Source organism: Pyxicephalus adspersus, chromosome 8, assembly GCF_032062135.1.
Source record: "Pyxicephalus adspersus chromosome 8, UCB_Pads_2.0, whole genome shotgun sequence".
NCBI classification, from domain to species: domain Eukaryota; kingdom Metazoa; phylum Chordata; class Amphibia; order Anura; family Pyxicephalidae; genus Pyxicephalus; species Pyxicephalus adspersus.
The window spans coordinates 45,423,675-45,447,180 of NC_092865.1; the positions used below are offsets into that span (position 1 = coordinate 45,423,675).

At 43.6% G+C, this 23,506-nt stretch overlaps 1 protein-coding gene across 1 annotated transcript; it reads left to right on the forward strand.

The window, feature by feature from the left end:
- The first annotated feature begins 1,493 nt into the window (after positions 1 to 1,493).
- On the forward strand, positions 1,494 to 15,652 carry TEX264 (testis expressed 264, ER-phagy receptor). The gene is made up of 4 exons (XM_072420382.1): positions 1,494 to 2,382; positions 4,611 to 4,832; positions 11,558 to 11,714; positions 13,920 to 15,652. The coding sequence occupies exons 1-4, from the start codon at positions 2,116 to 2,118 to the stop codon at positions 14,183 to 14,185; spliced, it is 912 nt and encodes a 303-aa protein (XP_072276483.1). The 5' UTR covers positions 1,494 to 2,115; the 3' UTR covers positions 14,186 to 15,652.
- Positions 15,653 to 23,506: the final 7,854 nt, after the last annotated feature.

The window sequence follows — 23,506 nt, forward strand, 5'->3', positions numbered from 1 at the left end:
ATGTTATCACATTCGTCATCACTTTACAGAGTATTCAGAGTATTATTATAAATTTATATAGCTCTGACATATACCACAGTGGTGTACAGAGAACACTGAACCAGTCCGATCAGTCTCTGTACATAGGAGCTGACACTCTAATGTCCCCCCACAGTCACACAGTATTATATATTTTTATAGCTCAGACATATACCACAGCATTGTACAGAGAATATTGAGCCATTCCCATCACTCTCTGTACAGAGGAGCTGACACTCTATAGACACTCACTTTCTCTCTCTCTCTCTCTCTCTCTCGATTTGTGTTTCATTAATCTTTGATAGGTATAAGTGTATAAATGTAGCTCAAACAATTAAACCTGGGAGTTGTAGTCAGAATGGACCTTCTGGTGGGGGAGGAGCTGATGATCCCCGGGGTGCTGCGTTACATATGACTCAATCCTTGCATCATTCAGCATTTACACACAGAACAGGTTTATGAGGCCATGAATATAATTCAGTGCTTGGTACTCTGCATTCATTTTGAGATCAGTGTTTCTCAGCCAGGGTTCCTCCAGAGGTTGTTGGGCATTCCTTGAGCAATGAGCAGTTTGTGCCTCCAAGGTCAATTTACGTGACACCAATGATCATTTTGGCTATCTGTAAGGTGACATTCTTCCCACTGGCCACCAATGTAAGAGGAATTCTTCCCACTGACCACCACACTAATATAGAGTGTGTAGGTTGTAACACCAAATCCTCTCTTCTAAGTTGTGGTTCGCTGCATACCCTGGTGAAAGTACAGTAAAATTTCAATGAGAGAAGTACAAAGACAGGGTGTTTTCTAATGCAGCAGTGTATTAATCCGTATGGATATCCGGATGATTGGTCCAGTCCAATCACATAGAGGAGTTAGTCCTCTGCCCTGTGAAAGCTCTGAGCCCACACAGCATAATGTGAATGTTTTTTGCGGCTGGGTAATACACAGGTTCATTTTATTCCGGCCCTCCCCAGCACATACTTACCATTTCTTTTTATATTTTTAGTTATGGATGGAGCGGTGAGGATTTAGACCATCTGTTATGTATTTAGTGCTCTCTGTGTCCCTGCTTAGGAGGTTTATTCCTTATATGTTCAAGATAACTAATAAGAAATCCAACATTTTACAGTTGTCATTGGAACAGGAAGTAGACAGGAACTTCCTGTTGTGTCCCACCGCTCAAATTCCCTTTCCCACCCGTCACCCCATAAAAGTCCATAACTTCTCGGCCTCTCCTTAATAAACAAACTATCCGCACACTTTGTAAGCCCATCTTGGAGCAAAGAACCAATGTGTGAAGCCTATGGAAAGTATGTACGACATTTAAAAAGTACTATGGGCCTTTTGTGCCTGCTGTCTGACACCCTATGTTTAAAATCAATAGAAGCCTGAGGGTAATGCTGGGGATCAGTGAGGCAGGAATCTACAGCTATTACTTAACAACCCACTAAACAGGCATTCAGAACAACAGCCTATCTCCATGGAGACGACTCACCGCAGAAGAAGCGGAAAAGACAAAAGGCCCTCTCAGAGTGTACGTAGATGTCACATGATCACTCGTGTGCGCAAAGGTCAGAAAAAGGCGGAGTTAAGAGAATTTCTGAGTCCCGGTCGTGTCAGTAAACAGAATGACGAATAAAGTCAGAAACCATTGTTACATGTGAACAAAGTCAGTGAGGTTTGATTTTAGGGCTATGCATGATGAGGGACACGGTTTATCGAGACAGGAAGGGATGAGTCGGGGAGAGACTTCCGGATGGGGCGGGGCTAAAGTTGACAAGGAACCGAATTTAGGTAGAAGGTAATATGGTGGGCGGGGCTACGGCTTTGACTGATTAGTGACGCCACGACGGGGCGGGACTTCAGATCTCCAGGTGATGTCAGGGGGCGGAACCCAGGTGAGCTCAGTGCTCTGTGTGGAAGGCGATGAGCTCTGTGCCGGATTGGGTTCTGGTCTCAGTGACCGCGGCTCTGGTGGTCCTACTTCTTCTAGCACTGTTTGGTTTGGGGGCGGGGTTCCGGAGGCGGGGCTGCAGGCTGTGAGGGCGGGGCTGACATCAGTCAGGTGGTGTGAGTGCAGGGTGGTCAGTGGTAAAGATGAGCTCTGTACCGGACTGGGTGCTGATATCCCTCATTGCGGCGTTGATCGCCCTCCTCTTGCTCACCCTCTTTGGATTGGCCGTCTATTCTGGGCTGCTGACCGAAGTAGAGGTGAGGGCTGGGCCGCCGCCAATCCGCGGGGTGGTCCTCGCCTACAAGTTCCGTGTGGGACCCTACGATGAAAGCGGCAACTTGTATACGGAGAGCGTCAGCCTGGCACCCAAACTGGTCTCCATTGGGGTCTACTATGACAACCCTATGAAGGTGAGAGGCTGGGGGCAAATATGGGGTCCTGGGAATGGGGGGGGGGGGTTGTTGGCAAAGGATGGAGGGGCTGGAGGTAAATAAAGCTGGACAGGTGTGGTGGGGGTAATGTGCGACTCACAGAATGGTGCAATAAAGGAGTGAAGGAAGTAGGGGTACTGGTAGAGGGGGGGGGGGTTATTGAACAGGTCAATCAGTGGGGGTCCGAGTTGTCAGGATGGCGGGTGAAATTGGGCTACAGGGGTTCCTGGCAGAATCAGGCAGGTTTCACGGATGAGGTTGGAGTAGTAGGGCTGGAGGAATGGGGCTGTTATATGTTAGGGTATTGCCAGAATTGGGGGGGGGGGGGTGGGAGGGGTTGGGGCAGTAGGGGTATGGGTGGGGCTGACAATAGGTCAGGGTACTCTGAAAGAGAGGTCATGGCTGGAGGGGTACTTGCAGAGTTGGGGGAAGGAGGTTGGGGTTATTGGAAGGGTTTGGTGAAAAAGAATCCAAGATTAAAAAGGTGATATTGATCCAGTTGGGGCTGTAGAGGTACTGGTGGAGGAGGAGCATATTAGAATGGGTGAGTCGGGGCAATAGGGGGTACCAGAGGCATTGGGGATAAATAAATGTGGGAAAGAGGCTGGGACAGTAAAGGATAAAGGAGACGTTGGGGTAAAAAGTTGAAATGAAGATGCTAAAAGTTTAATTGAGGGGTTGGGGTGACAGGGGGTCCAGGAGTAAGGAGAAGGGGATAAAGAGACCAGGAAGCAATAAGTACTGGGGTAAAAATGAGCTGGAAGTCTGGGGCAGTTGTTGATATCTGAGATCCCTGGAGGGAATAGATTGTGTGGGACATTAGGGGGTATGTGAGGGAGCAGAGGTAATGGAGGTGGAGAATAACACTGGGGTAAAAAGAGAAATATAGAGGCTGGGGCAGTAAAGGGTACAAGAAGGGAGGGAGGTTAAATAGAAAAGGAAATTATATGTGCTGGGATAACAATGGGCCAATGGTAGTACAGAGAGCCTGGGGAAGAAGGGGTTATTGGTGGAGCTGGGGCAAGAAAGTTATGTTGGTGAATAGAAAGTCAATGGGGAATGCAAGGGGGCAGCCTAAAAGGAGGTGGTAGAGGGGGCTGATAAGGGTTCAAAGAGGGCACCCTGGTAAAAGTTGGGCAAGTAAGGTGCAGGGTCACATGAAAATGACTGATGGGCAAAGGGTGCCAGGAGGGGTAGGGTTTCCATGGTGTGAGAGGGGAGGCAAAATAGTATTGTTGGGGTATTTATGCACATTATTAGTATAGGGCGTTATTATTACAGCTGCTGTTGTCACACAGATATCGGAGGGCTGTGATTATCTATTTCTGTGCTTAGAACATTTCTCAGTATTATTGGCATAATAAATCCCACTCCATAAGATCTCTTTGTTGCCCTCTCAGGCAGGTGGCACCTCGCCATGATTTATTTCTGGGCTCTGATAATTTGGTGTCAGGAGGCCGCAGGGTTCGTGTCTTTGTAATAAGTTGCAGTCGGTTACATCGTGGCCAGTGCAATACAGAAATACATAGCAACCCTTCCCGGGGGAAATCACAAGGTTATTATAGGAGCAAATATGCTCCTGGGGGGGCCGCTAAACACCTCTAGGGATCAACACCGGTACACGATACTGGAACTCAGGTGTGTGGCAGGTGCGCCCAGCCGGAGCCTTCTTTACACCTACACGTATTTTGTAATCGTTGTTTACAGGTGAGGGATCGATGATAAAGAAACCCTGTTATAGGGCAATGTATGCCATTGCTGAGTGGCACCAAAAAAAAAATACCAGACTTCTGGTGGCCAGAATGATTCTTTGCTGGTCACTGGCCTATTCAAATCAGCTTTGACTTCACTTGGTGCATGCTCAATGGTCATTGAAAGCCATGCAGCAGGCAGGTCAGCAGGGGTAGCATGGTATTTTTAGAATGACCGGTATCCTTTGATCTTTCCAGCCCACCCTCAAAAATTGTATGCTATGAGCTGGATGTAATCCAGGTGTGTGTACAGTAAACGCAGCTTGGCTCCTACATACACAGCCATGAATGAGGGGTGTTTATGTGTAAATGCAGCGTTGTGTATGGCTGCGTGTGTACCCAACAGTCCGATTATTATTGTCCTGCATTGTATCCTGCCAGAGCTGTTCTCAAAACAAGCAGAATTCTATCTTGTTTCACCATCTCGCCTCTGGTTTGGTTCTCCTTCTTTTCCAGGTTCCGGTGGAGTTCTGCAGGTACATAGTGGGAAGTATCCTGAGCGAGGGCGATGAGAAACCGCTGCCGGATCACGTCCGAATATTCCGTAAACACGGCTTCAAGTTTTGCGTATTGCCAGAGGTGAATCACGCAGTAATGGCCACGTTCCCATACACCACACCGTTCTCCATACAGCTCGCTACCACCCGGGTGCACCCTGCACTGGAGCGCTACGTCAAGGTAACAGTGACTGATGTGGAACAAACCTGTCTGACCTCAATGATCCAGTTACTTTAAGCACACTGACCAGAACCAGTAAGCTGTGAGTGAGCACTGCTGCTCTGCATACATATCTTATATTAGCAACCTAGAAAGTAGGATTGCATAGCAGACATATCGCAGTTGCAGCTTCAAGGTTCAGGGTAACCTCACACTAAAACATAAGGATCTGCCTTGGTGATCACATGATAGGCAGCTGGCTGGTTACATGGCCTCTGCTAGTCAAGGCAATGATAACTAGTATATAATGTATAATACATTATACATAATATATACATAATACAAGCTGTATTCCCCCTATCCTAGGTGAGGTATGTGATATCACCAACCTCTAGGAAACTAAAGACAAAGCCTCCTTGCTCACAAGCTCCTCAGCTTCACTTTATTATATGTTGGACAAGTTTTTGAGCACCCGCTCAGGAGAGCAGGGTTTTCCGGTATGAAACAATGATTTGTTACTGATACAATATATCTATAAAGGGCTCAGCTGACTAGGTACATATCGCACTTTCATCACTTATATCGTGATATGTATTTCTGGAAAGCTTACTCATTTCCCCAGTAGGCTTCTTCAGAGGATAACAAGCTTTACAGCCATCAATGTTTCAGCAGTGAGGAGTTCCTCCAATTAACCTTGTATTGCTGCTTTGTGGGCTTACGGCCCTAGCAAAAAGCCAGGAGATCTCATTGTCCTCTGAAGAAGCTGAGTGGTGAAACGCATCAGAATTCTAGAATTTCATATCACGGTAATGGCTCAAGTACTATTTGTACCTAGCCACCTGAACCTAGTATAGATATATCAGTAATAAATCATTGTTTTATGCCAGGAAATCTCTCCTGAACCGGTCTTTATTAGGTGTTTTATTTACCTGGTAGATGTTCATGTTTGATCCTTTTATTATAAATTCCTTTGGTAATTTTTTTTCTGTAAATTTTTTGGTTTTAAGCAGTAAAAGTAAAGCAATTCACTTAACGTGTTAAACCCACTGCATTCAGAACCAGCCGTGTCACATGTTAGTAAGGACTTTCCATTTTGTAGGGAATGCAGAGTCTAAGGAGCCCCCAGCATTCAAAAAGGACCCTTGAACAGCAGTTTAAGTTTTGCTGCTTGAAACTCCTCAGTCCCATCCATCAGATTTGCTTGTTTAGTCACCCCTGACTTTAAAGAATCAAACACTCAGGGCAGAAAGCAGGTTGGGCGACGTTGAGGCTGAGATGTTATGAAGGCAAAGACTGAAATGCAGACAAATTGGGGGGGGGATGAAAAGAAGACTTGATGGGGTAGCACTGGACACTGGCATAATGGGTGGGGTAGAATCCCTGGATCTCATGGTGCACTTTCTTGCCACTTCTTGCTTTGCCCAGCTGATGACCTGCAAGGGTTGTATGGAGCCAGCTGGGTGAGCAGATGGCTGTCAGTCTACCATGACAGGGAAATGCCTCTTTACATTTTTTTCCCCCATTACAAAGTTGTCCTTTTAATTTAGAACCCTTTTAATTTTTTCTGGAAAAAAAATGATTGGCACACCTAAGTCTAGGGCAGAGCTTGCTCTGTAGTCTAGCAGAGGTATCTGTTTAAAAAAAAAAAAAAAGTCATAGCGTCCTGTTCTCTCTCTGCCCATCTTTCATGATATCTGAAGCTGGCTCAGCAGCACTCACCCCACACCTGTAGATCCCGCCAGTCATTGGTGATCTGTAAACTGCCCTGTGCACTGCAGAGTTATGCCTCTACAATCGTACAATGAGCTCCAACCTCTCCATGTAACTCCAAAGTCCATCCAGCAAGAAATGGTGAATGAGTGGGACTTCTGTATTAGGGATTTATTGGTAAATGACTGCTGTTTGTAGGGTGTTAAAGACCCCATTTCACCACCCAATGTGTAATCTCAACCAGATTTTTTACTATTTTGGCACTAGGAAAGTGTTTTCATTTTCATTTTTCATTATGTTTTCATTTTTGATTTTTTTAGGATTTCCTCACTCTATGATATTTTTAGTATTTCATATACTTTTCCTATATAGTAGAGTCCTTTTGAAGACCATTGATGCCCTGTAAATTGTACGCTCTTTGGTACTCTCTAGTGTCCAAATTGCAATATGCCTCATCCCACCTTTCTTTGTACTGTGGCCGTCTCTATAGCAATCTATCCTTTGTAACAGAACAAATGCCATCCATACAGTCCAATCTTTCACCCTGAAGTGTTGTTGTGCAGGATCCACTCACAGGCTTCTGTACCTATAATACATTGTACACATGGTATCTGTTAGGAGTACACTGCAGATCTGCGGCAGTTGAAGGCTGGTGCGTCGGAGTCAGCCGGCCATAATTCTAGGTTGCCGGTCTGCTTGAATGATTTAAAGAAACTTGATTCCTACACCCCCAGATCTTCAGACCAAAATAACTGTGTGAGGTGGAGTAGCTCATAACAACCAATCACCAGTTATCTGGCAACCCCTCATAATGGGCACAGCAGGTGTGCAAACTCAGGAATTTGGCACAGGAATGGTGGGAACCCCTCATAATGGGCACAGCAGGTTTACAGACCTCCCCTAACCTCGAGAGATAGAGGTGGCTGTCGCGCATTTTAACTCTTCAGCATCTGGCTAACGCTGAAGTATCAGTTTTAGGTGACCTGGAAATATCTAGGTTAGTAAGATAACATCGTCCGGCTGTTTTCTTTTTTTTTATTATTTTATTTTAAATGCTTTTGGTATTTTCTTGCTTGATTTTTTTCCTCTGTAGAAGCCCCCTGATCTTCCCCCTGCAGATATCAGTCATTATCCATTAGGTGGCATGTGGACACAGCGTATTAGGGACAGCGAGCAGCACCAACATGACACCGGCAGATTTTGGCAGTGGTACAAGAAGTGTAAATTGCTGCTCGCGATTTCTACTCAGGTGAAAATGAGATCTGAGACTGTGAGAAGCAGAGAAATACATGGAAGGGGAGTGAAAGAGAGAGGCGGTGAGAGCATCCAACACTTTTCTCCACCTTCCTCTAAATTCTTTCTATTTGCATTTCTTTGCAATTTCTTTCCATTTTCTCCGTCCGCTCTGCTTCTCTCCCCACCATTTAGCCCAGCGCTCCATCTCCTTTTTACTTGTTGTTGTATCTGCCTCTCCTCGGGCCGTCCTGGAGAGGAGTGGGAAGAGGTGGGAGGCCGTGGATGAAATTTTCTCCAGCGAAGAGGAGAAGGCGGGGACATTTGCTTCGCCTTCATCCCTCCCTGGGGAAATACACTCTGAGCCATCTTTCTCATAAAGTATAATAGACAAAGCTGAACTCCATCACTGAGCCATGGATTACTTAAATTATTCCGTTTCATATTTGCCTCAATTTACTACCATCCACTAATACTTCAGTATTTAATATCCGTTGGATTTGGTGCATGAAAGTAATCTAGGTACTGGCTGTATGGCTACAGGTGAGCATAGAGAAGTTTGGGGATAGTAGTGGCCCCCTCATATTATCCTCATGCTGATTTTGTTTTCAGCACATATATTTATGGTCATTTTTATATAAACCCAGTGAAATGAATTAGGTTTAGGTATCTCCAGTGAAAGTTGCTGATGAAGCTTCAGTATGCAGTGAGTCCTATGTGCTGTATATAGCAGACGATTGTCATTTTATATTCATTACATTTTATTATAACTTTTTTCTGATTGCTCTGTTCAGCTTTTTCCTTCTCTTTTTGGGGAAAAGATAAAAGCAGAAGTGCAACATTCCACACAAGCCCTTTATTATCTGACTCACGATGTAAAAGGTTGATCTCTAGGACGAAGAATATTCCCTCTCCCCAAACCAAACCGGTCATAAATTGCATTTGAAATCATAAATTTAAATCATAAATACGTACACTTAGGTTCTAGGAGTAAATGGAGACTTTATATAGTTTTGCCTACCCCAGAAAACAAACCGAGGAATCGAAAAGGAAGACTAGAGGGGTTTTTCGGCATTAAGTATAGTGACAAAGAGTAATTTTACTGTGTATTAATGGCATACACAATGTACAATAGTGAGGAGATACAATGGTGTAATAATGCAATAGTACATTGACCACTAGGTGGCACTAGACAGAGTATCCTAATATCTGGTTTTTCAGGATTTATTCCTATGCCCAAATTGACGTGAAAAAGACCATAGGTAAACATCTAAATATAAGGATTGCAGCCTTTAGTTATACACGTTCAACCCGTCACGTTTTGCCAGAGAGGTTGGCTTCATCGGGGGTAAGTAATGGCTTGCAAAGTGTAAGATTACCACCCAGGGATAGTAACAGTAAAAGCTGCCTTTAAATGCAGCATAATGCTTAACTGACAGATATATGCAACACAGAGGCAGCATACGTCTGTTTTGATGTTGCAGAGGGTTGAATCAGGAGAAATCTAAGAATTTTCTCCTCTCTCACCAGCGTGGTAAACTTCTGTGTTCCCCTAATAAAATCAATTTAAACCCATATATAATATAAAGTTTCCATTTATGATATTAATAAAGATGTAACAGGCATAGTCACCAAACTGTAAATTTCCTAAACCTATCCAAGCTGTAAACATCTTTAGAACACACAGCTGTGGGCAGCACCAGCAACCATTACACCAGGAAGGGGGAATCATCATGCCCAGTCCTAACAATTAGAATACAAGTTTCAGGCTGGAGGAAAAGAAAGGAAATCAAATAGCTAAAAGGAGAGAATCCAGGGTAAATCTGTGATAGAGGGCTTGATGATGTTTGTAGTCCATCAAACAGGAACGGAGGTAGGCTCAAGACATTTGCTGCAGCTTTTAATGCTTCCTTTTGTAGAAGGTGAAGTGCAGAAAAATGGGACTATTCAGTTTCAGGGCAGGAGAGGGCTCTTTACAAATGGGAAAATAAAAAGAGAGCACTGGAGTTTAGCTTTAAATATTCAGGTTTTCCAGCCACAAATGTTTCTGTGAACAAACTGTGAAGTTTCCAACTTCCATTTTAAATAATGGATTATATCATGTTTAGGATTCCTTGCATTCTCTCTTTTTGCCCCTCTCCCCTCCCCTTCTCTATCTCCCTTTCTCTCCCTCCATCCGTTTCTTTCGATGATCCCCTAAGTGCCGATGGATCTCCTGTCCGCTCCTCCCCATGGACTGTCAGGGTCTAACTTGTATTTTAATGAGTCAGATCCAGCTGGGAATGAAATTTTAATGAGTTTGCTGTGAGTTGTGGTGTCTCCAGCACCGAGGGGTGAACAGCTGCAGTCCGGCCCCCGCTCACGTCTTCTCCTGTGTTAGACGGCTAATAAACGTGTTTTGCGCTATACATAGAAACCTAAACTTCATCTGAGAAAATCTGCAAATCTGCATCTATCACACCAAACGCTCATCACCGCCTCTATAGGTGCTGCTTTTATATGCAGATTCTGTCATCACCCAATTAGGGGAAGAATAAAATGTCCCAGAATCCTAACAGAAAAAAAAAAAATAATTTACTTGGTCCAAAATCTGTTTGACTGCAGCACATTCATAAAAAGTCATATTGAAAATGATTGAAATATTCTGCTTCTCCTTCTATAACTCTCCTTTACTGAAATACTCTGCTCCTTCCTTTAAAACTCTTCTCTCCCAAAATACTCTGCTCTGCTGGAGGACTCTGCTTCTTCCTCTATATCTCTCCTATCTCCTCACAAATGCAGCCATTGTGTTTCCTTGTTCCAGCTCTGCCCTCTGTAGTTGCACAGTGTGGGTTAGGGAGGTTGCACAGAATCATGTGACTAGAGGCTGCAGTCTCCATCACAAACTCTATGAAAAGTCAGGCTTCATGGGGTTATATAGGACCAATGAATGATGGTGATTTGGGATTGCTTTCTAACATTGAATGATTTCATGGATGCAATGATCAGATCAGCCATTGCTTTGTAGTGATTCAGCTCTTGTTTTGGGTTCTCTCTGGTTCTGCATTGTATAAAAATCTTATGCCATTACCTTCATACCCCCCTCCAGGAGTGACAGACACGCTATAAATGAGATGCAGATACAGGAAATGTCAGCGCATTAATCCCTATTGATTACATTTGTGTGGTATAATATCTGTATTGTTATCATGGCGCAGCGCCGTTCCCCCCTCCATGGGAGAGCAGGGCAGGGGTCTTCTAATGAGCTGGCTGAGCCGACCGCTCCTAGGCACAACTCCAGCATCACCACGGGGCTCCCGCCTCTAATTAGACCATAAGGGGGAGCAGGGAGGGAGGAGGAGACCCCATACCAAGCCATGCAGCTACAGTACTGCTTTCCACTGCCCTGCTTGTTGGCTTCGTCTGATACCATTAAAATGTCGGCATTGACATTCATACATGTACAGAACACCAACTACGCCCTAAAATGTTATCATTCAGAATTCCACATTATCATGAAAACCACTGAGTGACCCAATCCCCTTCCGTGTACAGACCCAGGAACTCGGCACAGGGATGGAACATTATGAGTAACCACTCATAATGGGCACGCCAGGAATCTGACCAATGTTTTCATGTTTATTATTCACCCAGACATCGGACAGTAGACAGAGCCATGACACGCGAGCTATAAAACTAAGCATGGGGGGGGGGGGGGGAATGGATCTCAGAAGGGGTCTTGCTCCTCGCTCAGGTGTGCGTACCTTTCCTAGTAGCGGTGCCACTTCATATTGGGCTCATTTTACTCAATCTTTCTCTTGCAGGAGAGGAAGTTGTGTGCTCACCCCTATGTGGAGATCTATAAGGGAGACAAAATCATCTTCATGTGCCCCCTGTCCCGGCAAGATGACTTCTATGTGCCTGAAATGAAAGAGCTTCTGCGAAAGGAGAGAGGAGAGCCTGCACCACCTGAGACTACAGGTAAACTTGCCTCGTTTTCCTCATTGCCTAGAATGCAATGCATGCTGGGAGTCCCAGTCACAGGTAACAGCCAGGTCTGACCACTTCAACTACCTAAACCCCACACTGCATGCTTGGAATTTCCTACCAGTCACAGGTAACTGCTGAGCCACATTACTGCTGCATGGGTAACAATGACAGGTTCACTTTAATTAAAAACCAATGATAATCTTCACATTCAGTCTTCATGAAGAACTTCAGTCAGGCAGTTGTGATCTGTCCATGTTAACTGGTCATTGTTTAGCTAGGTTTCTTGTAATATAAGTTGATGACCTCACCTTTCCCTAGTGTTTTTCAGGGATACAGTCTGGTCATTGAGCACCTCCAGTCTGCCATCTGCAAGCAGCAGACTGATGAGGTTATCCTTCTCACTCTACTCTCTCCTCTTGTCAGTATGATCCACCATGTGCACTGCTAAATATTCTGCTCCTCCATCTTTTGGCCTTTTGATATTCGGATGCATTTAGGTTTGTGCATTGGCTGCACTTAAAAATATTACATGTAACATCAACAATTGCATTAGTTGGCCCAGCGTTTAGTTGTAGCTTAGCTTGGAGCTAAAAGGTCTCTTGAGGTCTTATAAATAATTACTTGTCAACTGGATAGCATTATGTTGATGAGTTTTCCAGCTCCCATATAAACACAACATAATTATTAAAAAAAAACAGCCCCAGAGTTAGGAGGAATTGAAACATTTACAAGTTACACATGCATGCACACTCAGTAGCTGGGAGCCAGCACATTATCTACATAAGCTTGTACCGTAAATAAAGGAGTGGCTAAGCTCAGGGCAGCTTGTGCTAAGGGCGGAGCCATGACACCCTTCATTTATAGTATCTCCTGGGTGTCAGTTTGGATGAGGACATCTTGTAGGAATTTGAAGTACAATGGGGGACAGCTTAAAAAAATAATGGATACTGTTATACAAAATATACCGTACGTGCCCTACCAGAGTGTATAAAATTGTGTCCAGAGTAAGACTTGAGTATCTTTTTCTCATTAGATGCAGGGTCAGTTTAGGCACCCCACAGAGCTGTGGTCCCTTCTTTCTGCCTCCATCACAGAGGGGTTTCAGGGGCATTGCAGAGGCCTTGTCCTCCAGCTGTGTCAGGCACAGTTAGCATTATTTTGCACTTAATGACTCCCTGGAGCTGTGTCACCAGCCACTGGCAGCAGTAGCAGCTGTCACCGTCACCTCGCCGCGTTACGTCTGCCCCAGCTCCCGGCGTTCTCACCAAGGACATCATTTCGTCCTGGGTAGTCATACGACTTGTGAGGGCTCAGATCTGGTTAATATGCAGGCGGGTGGGCAGGACGTGCCGCTGACACCCCTCATCCTCTCCCACTATTATTACCCCTGTGTGTTATTAAGCAGCTGCATGCTGACGCACACCACTGGGCGGGGGCACGAGAAATGGCAGGTTATAATCTGCCGGGTGGGGGGACACACCTGTGACAAGGGGCCATCATCACACGCTAAACATGTTCTAAAATTAAGGAATCTGTGACAGAAAAGTCACAGAAATAACAAAGGGGAGTTTAGAAACTCCAAAGAGGGGTGAACGCAAAGCACGAGGTTTGGGCAACTTCTTAAAGGGAATTTACAGCGTTTAAGATAAAAGCGTGAAGGTTTCCAGCTTGTTATTCTGAGTGCAGAGTAGGCTGAAGGGCCACAGCCTGGGGCAGAGGGGTTAGAATGCGTGGGATGTGTGGTGGGGGGCAGGTTGTGTAAAGGGTGCAGATGAAAATGAGTTAAGGCTATGTAAGGGGAAGAGGGGGTAAGGAATGTGGGTATAAGGGTGTAAGGGGTGCAGATAAAAGGGAGTTTGGGCTATTTCATGGCGGAGGGGGGGGGGGGGAACGGGGGTTAGGTGAGAAGGTGGGGTAAAGGAGATATGGGTGCAGGGAATGTAGGGATTAAGTGTTTGCAGGGGCTGTATAATTGAAATCTTACACCTTTTATGTCTTGCACCCAGTATTTATGATTTATGGGTTTTTTTACAGTTTAAATTCTGCTTTCTGCATTCCCACTGCAGTACTCTGTGCTGGCTGAGCAGAGTAACACATCCCCACATCACAAGTGTCCTCACACCTGAATTAGAGAGGAAGATTGTGTGGGGGATATCAGATCAATCATTTTGACATTTCGGTTCTGGTCTCTCCTAGATTCGGAACTGGACCCCCTTTTACTGGAAGAGCAGCTAAGTTTGGAATTGGTCTCTGAGAAACAAGAAGAGAAAGAGAGTGAAACCACCCAACAGAAAGAGCAGACGGACAGTGAGAAGAGCCCCAGCGAGTCCGGGGCCAGTGCCTCTTCTTTCGAAGAGCTGGACTTGGACGGCCAAGCATCAGCTGCCAAGAGTCAGCCGGACAATCAGATGACGTGGAGTAAAATGCCGGAGACTTGGGACAAGGAGAGTCCCGAGGAATGAGAGAGACTGAGGCTTTGCATGTAGCCATGCTTAAGAATAGTTAGTGAGCCGTACACATCAGACGCAGATGAATTCACAGCAGCGATCAGTCTCATTCTCTTAGTTTACACATCGGCTGCTCGGAGGAGCTTTTTCTTTCTTCCTTTTTTTTAATTTATTTATGACGGGATTATTATTGTTATTTATCCTTTGATGAGGAAGGAATTTGCTGCAGTCCAGGGAAGGTATAGAAGATGCAGCAAACGTAGTAGGACACACAAAATACCAGACAATAGTGCTTCCCGGAGGGGGTTAAGAAAAGATTCGGCAAGTGCAGAATATTTTTTAATGTGTACAGATTTAACTTTGTATTGTTCAGGCTGCATTCAATGGACGCTCAAATTTACCGGTCACAGCATGTCCTGCCAGCTGCATATACAACTTCATGAATGAAAATGACAACTTTCATTGATGTGTAACTGGATTTTTAATGTGAGGTGCCCATGGTGGGGTATTTCATAAAACAATGCAATGCGGGCATTCACCAGCACCTACACAAAGCAAAGGTCAGTGCTCTCCAGACATCTGTGCTGTAAACATGCCACAAAGTGCTAGCTTACATGCCTGAATATGTGAGAGGGGCTGAGACACAAACCACTGGGGGGGATATCTAGTTGTGAGAGGGATAGAGACACAAACTACTACAGGGAAATCTTACCATAAACCTTTCCTGGCCACTGGCTAATGATGGGGGGGGTGTTTAGTTTCTTCATCGATGAAAGGTTGTGGGCTTGTAGGACATGCTGACCCTTGTAATGCTGCAACATCTGGACATCATCAGGTTTACATGGCATACAAGGATTGGTAGGTTTGTTGTAGTCCTCTCTGGAGCTCAAATCTTAAACCTGTGATATTTATATGATAAATGTCTGCCCGCCCCCTCTGTATTCTAGATTTCTTTACTCTGTATGGCAGTGAAAAGTAAATACCTGGTTCTTCAGGTAAGTGGTCATGTGACTCTACTTTCATGATGCAACACTGGCCAAATGGCCAATGGTTAGGTGCCAGCATTGTCACATGGGGCAGTGAGTCTTCAGCCTTGGGTAAGCTCTAAGCTTTCACAGGGCTTCTTCTCTTCACTCCTTCTGGTAAATGTGGCAAAAGTCGGGTGATCAGATGGTGTTGTATTAGCAGTTTGGGACGTTGGCATTCAGGTGAACCTGTTTTTCCTACACAGGTAAAACACAGGTACAGTTCAATGTCTGGTAATAAGGGGCACGCACAGTAATCTTCAGCTGCAGAGAAAGAAAAACCTCATTGATGCATTAATTTAGCAGCCAGTGGCTTGGGGTACCTCGCCATTGTTCCCAGCGGCCTCTCCATTGGAATGCCATCTTATTCTGCATTATCCTCTACCTGGTACATGAAATCATCAAATATTCCCTAATTTCTATATATTTCATTAAATTATTTTACATTATCAGGAAATGGACTTTTCTCTGTGATATTTGTTTGTTTTGTGTTGTTCTGTCTTTTAGTACATTAATATGTAAATGTATTTCATGGAGGGAAGAATAGCTTTATCATATCGAGGTACTGACACCTAAAGTGGACTTGTCCATGCAATTCTATTCCAACATCCCAATAATAATTTTGTTTTTGAAGTAATGTTCCTCTATTTTGGCCATAAATAAAAATGGTTTTATAAAGCTCCATCATGTGATCTAAATCCGAAGCAAAATAATATGATCAGCACCCCTCTACCTTAATTATTGTACTGGTTACGTGACTGCTACTAGAGATCAGGAAAAAGCAGTTAGCAGGGGTTACACTGGTTCTCCTTGTTAACCCTCCAGGCATGGACTCCACAAGACCCCTGAGGGATTCCAGTGGTATTGGCAACAAGATGTTAGCAACAGATCCTTGTAGTCACACTGCTTCCACCAGCCTGCCTTCTTCCCACAATGCACCATGCTGCCTCCGCTGATCTGATTTTTATCCACAATGCACCCTGCTGCCTTTGCCCATACTGCACCCTGCTGCCTCCTTTGACCTACCTTCTACCTATATTGCACCCTGCAGCCAACTCTTCCTTAGGTAAATGATGCATCCAGATGATCATTAGACCTGGCCACTCGCATAACCATTGGAGGTTCTCTCTATATGGCGGAAGCATTCAGTAATAATAATACAATATTGGCTACATTCACTGCTGTAACACCCAGTCCCACTCATCATTTCCGGCTCTGGCTTCTGTGACCTGAATGCCAATTGTTTGCCACGTTACCTCCAAGTTCACCCTCACCGCTGCACTGTCTTCCTGGAGTGTTTTTATTTTTACGGAAACATCAATATGCGCATATACAGTAGAGAAAGAGAAATCTGCGTGATTCACTTTGGGTTCATGAAGTGCAGTTGTTATTCTTGTTATCATTCAGGCTGAATTTTTATTTTTACTTTTTAGCATTAGGAGCTGCAGAACGGAGGTTGTTTGAGGGTAAATCTTGAGCACTGATAGCAGACGGGCATAATTCCCCGCGGCCATCCGCGGATTCTTTTCATCAACCGTCTTTTGTAATTAATTTGAACATAATTTAAATCCCCGGTTCCGCCAGGATTGCGAGTTCCTTACAAAGATGGCTGTCCCTCTGTCAGTACTTTTTTTTTTTTTTTTTTATATTTTGTTTGTGGCGGGCGGAATCTTCTCCTTTATTTGGAGGTAACATTTTACAGCAGCCGAGACGGCGCAGCACGTCTGCCTTTCCTTTTGTGTGCGCTGAATGTGAGCACGCTGCAGTCTTTTTCTGTAATTGTCACCTTGCCGAACTAAATAAACGGATGATTTTACTTTGGAGTTCAGTTCTGTTTTATCTAACAGACGGAAAAAAATCAAATCAAAAGAAATTTTAAGTTGTTGCCGTCTTTGTAGTTGTTGTATCGGTGGGTGGCGGCAAGGTTTTATGAAGAGGCTCTTATAGGTTCATCAGTCTGTCTCCATCCATCAGCTCCTGTTTGCTGTACAGATGACAAGGGATCAGGGAAGCCTTTCTTAAAAATGAGAAATTTCATCTTAAGATTTGTTGAACGTTGCTGCAAATCTTTCCGTGTGGATAATTTTGGTAAAATTTGCATGGAAATTAAATGTCACATGGACCTGATTTCTTATAAGGTCATGTGATCAGCATCAGAGCCCATCGGCATCGATAATCACAGGGCTAGCATTGGGGTTCTTCTGTTCCCTAATATTCCAAGTTCCCAGCTCATGAGGAGCCATTTTTTTTGATCAGGTGCAAGACCTTCAATAACTTTCAAGAATCATTTAAAGTTCATTCTATCCTTAGAAACCATAAAATGTATCCAAACCCAGGAACTTACAAATGTTATGTATTGCAGCCTACCATACGTGAGATCTGAGCTACATTTGTTTTCATTCCTCATTGTTCTTCAGGGATGGGAAATCAAAGGCTGCTGAGCAATTTGCATGTTTAAAAATAAAATGTTGGTTGCTTGTCCTGGGGTGATATAAAAAGTCCAAAAACCATGGCCATTAAATGGCTATGCCCAACCCCTCACGGCAATTAAAATGGTATTGGTCTCTCACCACATAAGATTTGTACCATCCACCCCCTAAGATATTTATATAGAGTTGCCCACCCATGGCCATCATTATGGAGGTCCCCCTATAGCACCCTCCACTCCTCTGGAAAGGCTTCCACAAGATTTTGGAGGGTGTCTGAAGGAATTTGCCCCCATGGGTGAGGTCACGTGCTGATGTTGGATGAGAAGACCTTGCTCACCATTCCAATTCATCCCAAAGGTTTTCAGTGGGGTTGAGGTCAGGGCTCTGTGCAGGACACCCGAGTTCCTCCACACCAAACTGGTGACCTCATGTCTTTATGGAGCTGGCTTTGTACCCCGGGTCACACTCATGGCGGGACAGAAAAGGGTCTTCACCAAAGCTGGAGGAGCAAAACTGTCTGCAAAGTATTTGTATGATTACCAGGATTACCAGGACCCTTCACTGGGAACACCTGGACCCCATCATTGGAGGGGTTGATATCAGCATTCTTTGCAGCATAGTTGTACATGGAAGACCAGTTCTCATTTCCCCCGTTCTACTCAGGTGGTCACTCAGGATATTGCTGGACATGGAGCAATCAAATATTAGAGGTCAAGGTTGGAGGAATCTTTTGACACTCCATTAATCTGGAGGATGCATTGGCTAGAGTCTATGAGTAATGTCTCCCTTCTGATTGATCTTCCTTATAACATGAGATACAGGCCTATGCAAATGTTTGGGCACCACAGTCACTGCGCTCACAATTTTTTGTTTACCCTAAACCTGTCATCAATCCGGGTAGATCAAGTTAACCAAATGCTAAAAAAATTCATAAGCAAAGATTACCTTTGGTGACGACTGTCCAGTATATGATTGATATATCCAAAGGTAGCGGCAGCTGAAGTTGTTTGCCAGTCTTGATCGTGATCCTGATGAGCCTCCTGAATTGCCAATATGGAGAACAATGAAGTTCACTAATTTGGGAATTAAATTGTCACACACTGACGCTGGCTGCACGTGTGTGTATTGCAATAAATAGCACCCTACATCACTGTATTGTTGCATTACATTGTTTAGCATGGCACTCTGGTGCAAATATATTTTGGATGCCAATGTAGCAGATGCATCTTCTATGCATTCTCCCCTCCTAGTGTGTTATATTCCCCCAACTCCTAGATTGTAAGCTCTTCGGCACAGGGTCCTCTCCTCCTCCTGTGTCACTGTCTGTGTCTGTCATTTGCAAACCCTATTTAATGTACAACACTGTGTATTATGTTGGTGCTATATAAATCCTGTTTAATAATAATTGAGGAGCACTACCAGCCTATTCTAGATGTTCGAGCTGCCTCAACACAAGATGCTCAGCACGCACAAATGACAACCTTTTTGAGCAAATAATAGTAAAGCAGAAGCAGATTTCACTGCAGACTAAACTTGAGCTTTATAGACATCATTTTGAATACAAAGAACTATTAAATGTTAAGGCCACCCACAGACATAAAATGAAACACATTACTCCACATTTCAGGGCTGTGCTTGCAAATGTACACTCAGAGATCTGCTGCTGAATGGAACAAATACAACCAAATATCATAGAAACATCAAATTGCACACAAATGTTCCAGGCTTTGTGAAAATCATCAGTGCAGTGCATGGCTTCTAGGAAGCTGAGCTTGGGCCCGATAAGATATTATTCTTCTTCCTATTATTAATATTATATCTATTTAATAATATATTTTATTATAATATAGGGATTATTATTATATCCCTATTTAATGTACAGCGCTGCGTAATATGTTGGCGCTAAATAAATCCTGTTTTTTAAAAATAATAATATTATTATTATTACTATTAATAATATTATTAATAAACAGTATATAGTGCCAATATATTCCGCAGCGCTGTACATTAAATAGGGGTTGCAAATGACAGTCAGATACAGACAGGGACATAGGAGAAGGAGAGGACCCTGGCCTGAAGAGTTTACAATCTAAGAGAATATATATAACTCTTCAGCCCTCATTGTTATTAATAAATTGCATCGATCTAAATAAAGATCAGCACAGGACAAGCAAACGTTTGATGCAAAGCTCCGCGTCCCTCTAGATTAGAATCCTATTTAGAAGGTGTGATTGCTTCTGATAGGGGGGGAGTATTAGGCATCCATAGCTTTGTTTGTTGAAGCTGCACATGTGATAATGTCCATATTAACACTTGTTACTGCAGCATGCGTTATATCTGGCCAGATGCTGTAAGACTTTGCTGTGTGTAACAATATTTTGTGTACAGGTTTACAATATGGTAATGAAATTATGCTGGGATTGGACCACCAATTAGGGGAAATTCTATCCGGTGTTGTTACATTCATTGCAGCTTAACTCATAGGAATGCATTACTGTGGTCAGTTGCATTGATGTTGGGTTTTTGCATACCTATCGCAATCAATTGGCTGCCCTAATGCAATACACATAACTGCAAAATTCATACATCTTAATGTATGTGTGTTCATGCAATACTGGGAGGCCAAGGTCTAATAGAGCCATTAAAAGTTGCTCTGTAGGAGCAGCATCTTAAAGATCTGAACTTTTGTTGCCCCCCCCCCCATCACCAATCTATTGAATGCTCATGCTTCCTTGGAGCTCTGTGCCGGAGGCGTCACAAGCGTAACCGTAAATTTTATAAATAATAATACTAGAAATTAATTTGGCCAAAAATAATTAAAAGTTTTTTAGAAATGATTTTTTTGTACTTTGTATAATATTATTGGGGAGTTTCATGAAAAATAACATCAGGTTTCCAGAGCCAATTACTGGCCCCAAAACACATCCGGACGAGATGAAAGCAGCTCAATCTTCAGATCTTTTAAACCACCAAAACAACTTAAATTTGGCTCCCAAAATGCAATCTGAAACCAAATAGCAAATAATGTCACAATTTTACCAAAATGTTGGCAACCTATAATCTCTGAATTTTCTCATTTATACCAAAATTTTGGCAACCTAAAAGCTCTGAATTTTCTCACTTTTACTAATATTTTGGCAACCTGAAACCTCCGAATTTCCTCAATATGACATTTCAACATAAAAATATAAACAATCTTTGTATTTTTTGGCACAGAAGTTTCACATTTTTGCAATTATTCTTTATTATCTGTGTTGGTAAAATTCTTCTCGTCCTCCATCAGGAAATTCTTCTCCAACTGCTGTTCTCAGTAATCAGTATCGTCGGTTGCTATGGGTCGCCAAGCAGTTTTGTACAGCAAATTTTAAAGCAACAAAAAATAAAAGATGGCGTCCAGTATTGCTACCTTCCGGCTGCTGCGGATTGGCAGTTAGAGCATTCAAATTTGTAATAATTTTTCTTTTGTGGAATAAAATGATTAATCAAACAATTTGCTCTAATCTTTTTTTTCCTTGCTAAAAGCCAAAGTCAAACTCTTCCTCTAAAAGCCTTCTTAATGTTTGAGTTTCTCAGGAGGGCTGCGGGCGGTTCCCATGACAACCGCGAATCCGGCTTGCATTGCTCCTACCCACCTTTGACACACCGGGCTCTCATGGTGATGTCATAGACCCAATGTATGACCTCATAACGCGCCACTTCTGAACGAAAATAATGGGGCGTTTATGTGCACGCTGTCTTCCCGCCTGCATCCTGGCACACTGCGGAGTTCTGCGCGTTCAGGTTGTGTTAATTATTTTCATGTTATTAAAGTGCTCCTGCAGCTGGGGAATAAGAAATTGTGGTGGGCGAGAAAAATCAAAGTATATCGGAGAAAACAAATCTGGGAGAGGACAGAGAAGGCGGAGTGGTGGTGGGGGGAGCCGGGACAACGGTGGAATATTGGAATGGGGGGTTTCTGCCTAGACAGGAGCAAAACATTGCGCTAAGTAGACAGCAGAGAACGCACCGGTCTCCATGGTAATTATAAATGATATATTATCTAGGGATAGAAATCCGAAGAAGGGCACAGGACGTGCAAAATATTCAGCAAATCACCTTCATCGAGTGCGTTTAACCCCTTCATGATTACGCCAAAGAACAACCAATTGCTGGCCTTATATGAGTTTAAAAATCTGCAGCGCATCTGTCACATTGACTCAGAAGTATAAGTGAACGAGCCGCATGTCTTTCTCCCAGAAGCCTGTGTATTCCAATCTCACGTCACTGTGACTTTAAGAAGGAATGGCTGAGGGTATGTGACCCCAGGCGGTGCTACCCTGGGCGTTGTGTTACTAAGAAGCCTGGGGTAAATCTGCATTACCCCGCATGGGTATTACTGCTTTTGAGTTCAAAGCCCAGAGTTGGCTTTCATTTTCCCCAACAAGTGAATGTTGCCTGTGAGTTCATGAAGATGGATAAAGCAGAACCCTGCAGGTTTCTGTTACTTTCTGTGACCCCATTGAACTAATTTATGTTCACTTCCTGTTGCAGTGGCCACACAGAGTCACACCCTGTAACCCCTGTGCCCTGTTTAGCGTCTGATACGCCCCCGGTGTTGGTACTTTTCTGCATTGTGTGATGGAACAAAGTAAATGTTCTTCTCCTTATTAAAAATAACATTGTGCCTAAATCTCATCAGCTCTGTACATTTCACATCATTCACGTCTAAATATTTAACGGGTTATTGCAAATAACAAAATTTTAATTATATATTTGTGCAACTTGCGGAAACATTTCTCTCTCTTCCTTGGCATATGTGGGCTCTGATACCTGTCGGTCCTTCTCACTGTGAGCCGACCAGATTCAACAGACACCTTACAGTCTCTAATAATGTGTAATAGCCACAATGCTGCTGCCATGAGGAGGGTCAGGAGCTGAGTGCATAAGGGGTGCTGCCATGTCACCTGTTGATTTGTGTGGATTTTAATGACAGATCCACTTTATAACATTGCAGAACGTTGGAGGAGCACGGTACACATGTCAGATTTTCTCCCGACTGTTCATCTCAGGCAACAATTATCTGATGTGTGTACTACGTTTTAGAGAAGCTCCTTTATTACTTTATAGGACCCCTCATTATCTTTAATATTTTCTTAAAACTTTTTTAAACAATACCAATGATAATCAAGTGCAGAAATAGGTGCAAACTCCACCTCTTTGTTTATAAACAAAGTCATGTGATCACCCTGGGTCATGTCATGGCAAGTGATCACATGACTTTGTTGATAAATAAATCCATGTGACGCAGCGTTGGGGTGTTGCAGCCACCAGAATTGGATCTGAAGGGAACCAAGTAAAATCCACACAGCAAAATCAATCCTAATTTTTAGACAATTTCAGCAAAATTACCCAATTTATAACAAAGCCACCATCATTGCCCTCGTTATTGCCACCAGGGGGTGGAGCTTGCTATGTATGCAGCTCTTTGGATTGTTTTTCTTCTTTCGCCATTTATCTGTTTTTTATACAATGTTTGTCTCTATATTAGCAGTATTTATTGCCAGTTAGCCTTTTCTGATATCATAGATAAAAAGTTGTCATTGCATCGAGCAGCACGCAATGGTACCCTCTGATACGGATATTGATGCCACCGTCCTTGTGTGCCGCCCCAGCACAGGGCACATAGATCCTGGATGAATCTCCGTTTGCCCACTGGGCAGGTCGGCCACACTGAATTAGCCATACATGCGTCAGATTGCTTGGAATTTTTGTTATATATAGGACAGACTGCAGGCCAAGGATTAACCAATGCAGCGAATGCGTCTTCTTCCTGCGTAGAGGCATTTCTCTGTCTGGCCGCCTTCTCCCCGGTGGGAATGGGTTAATGGCTGTATATGTCCCCA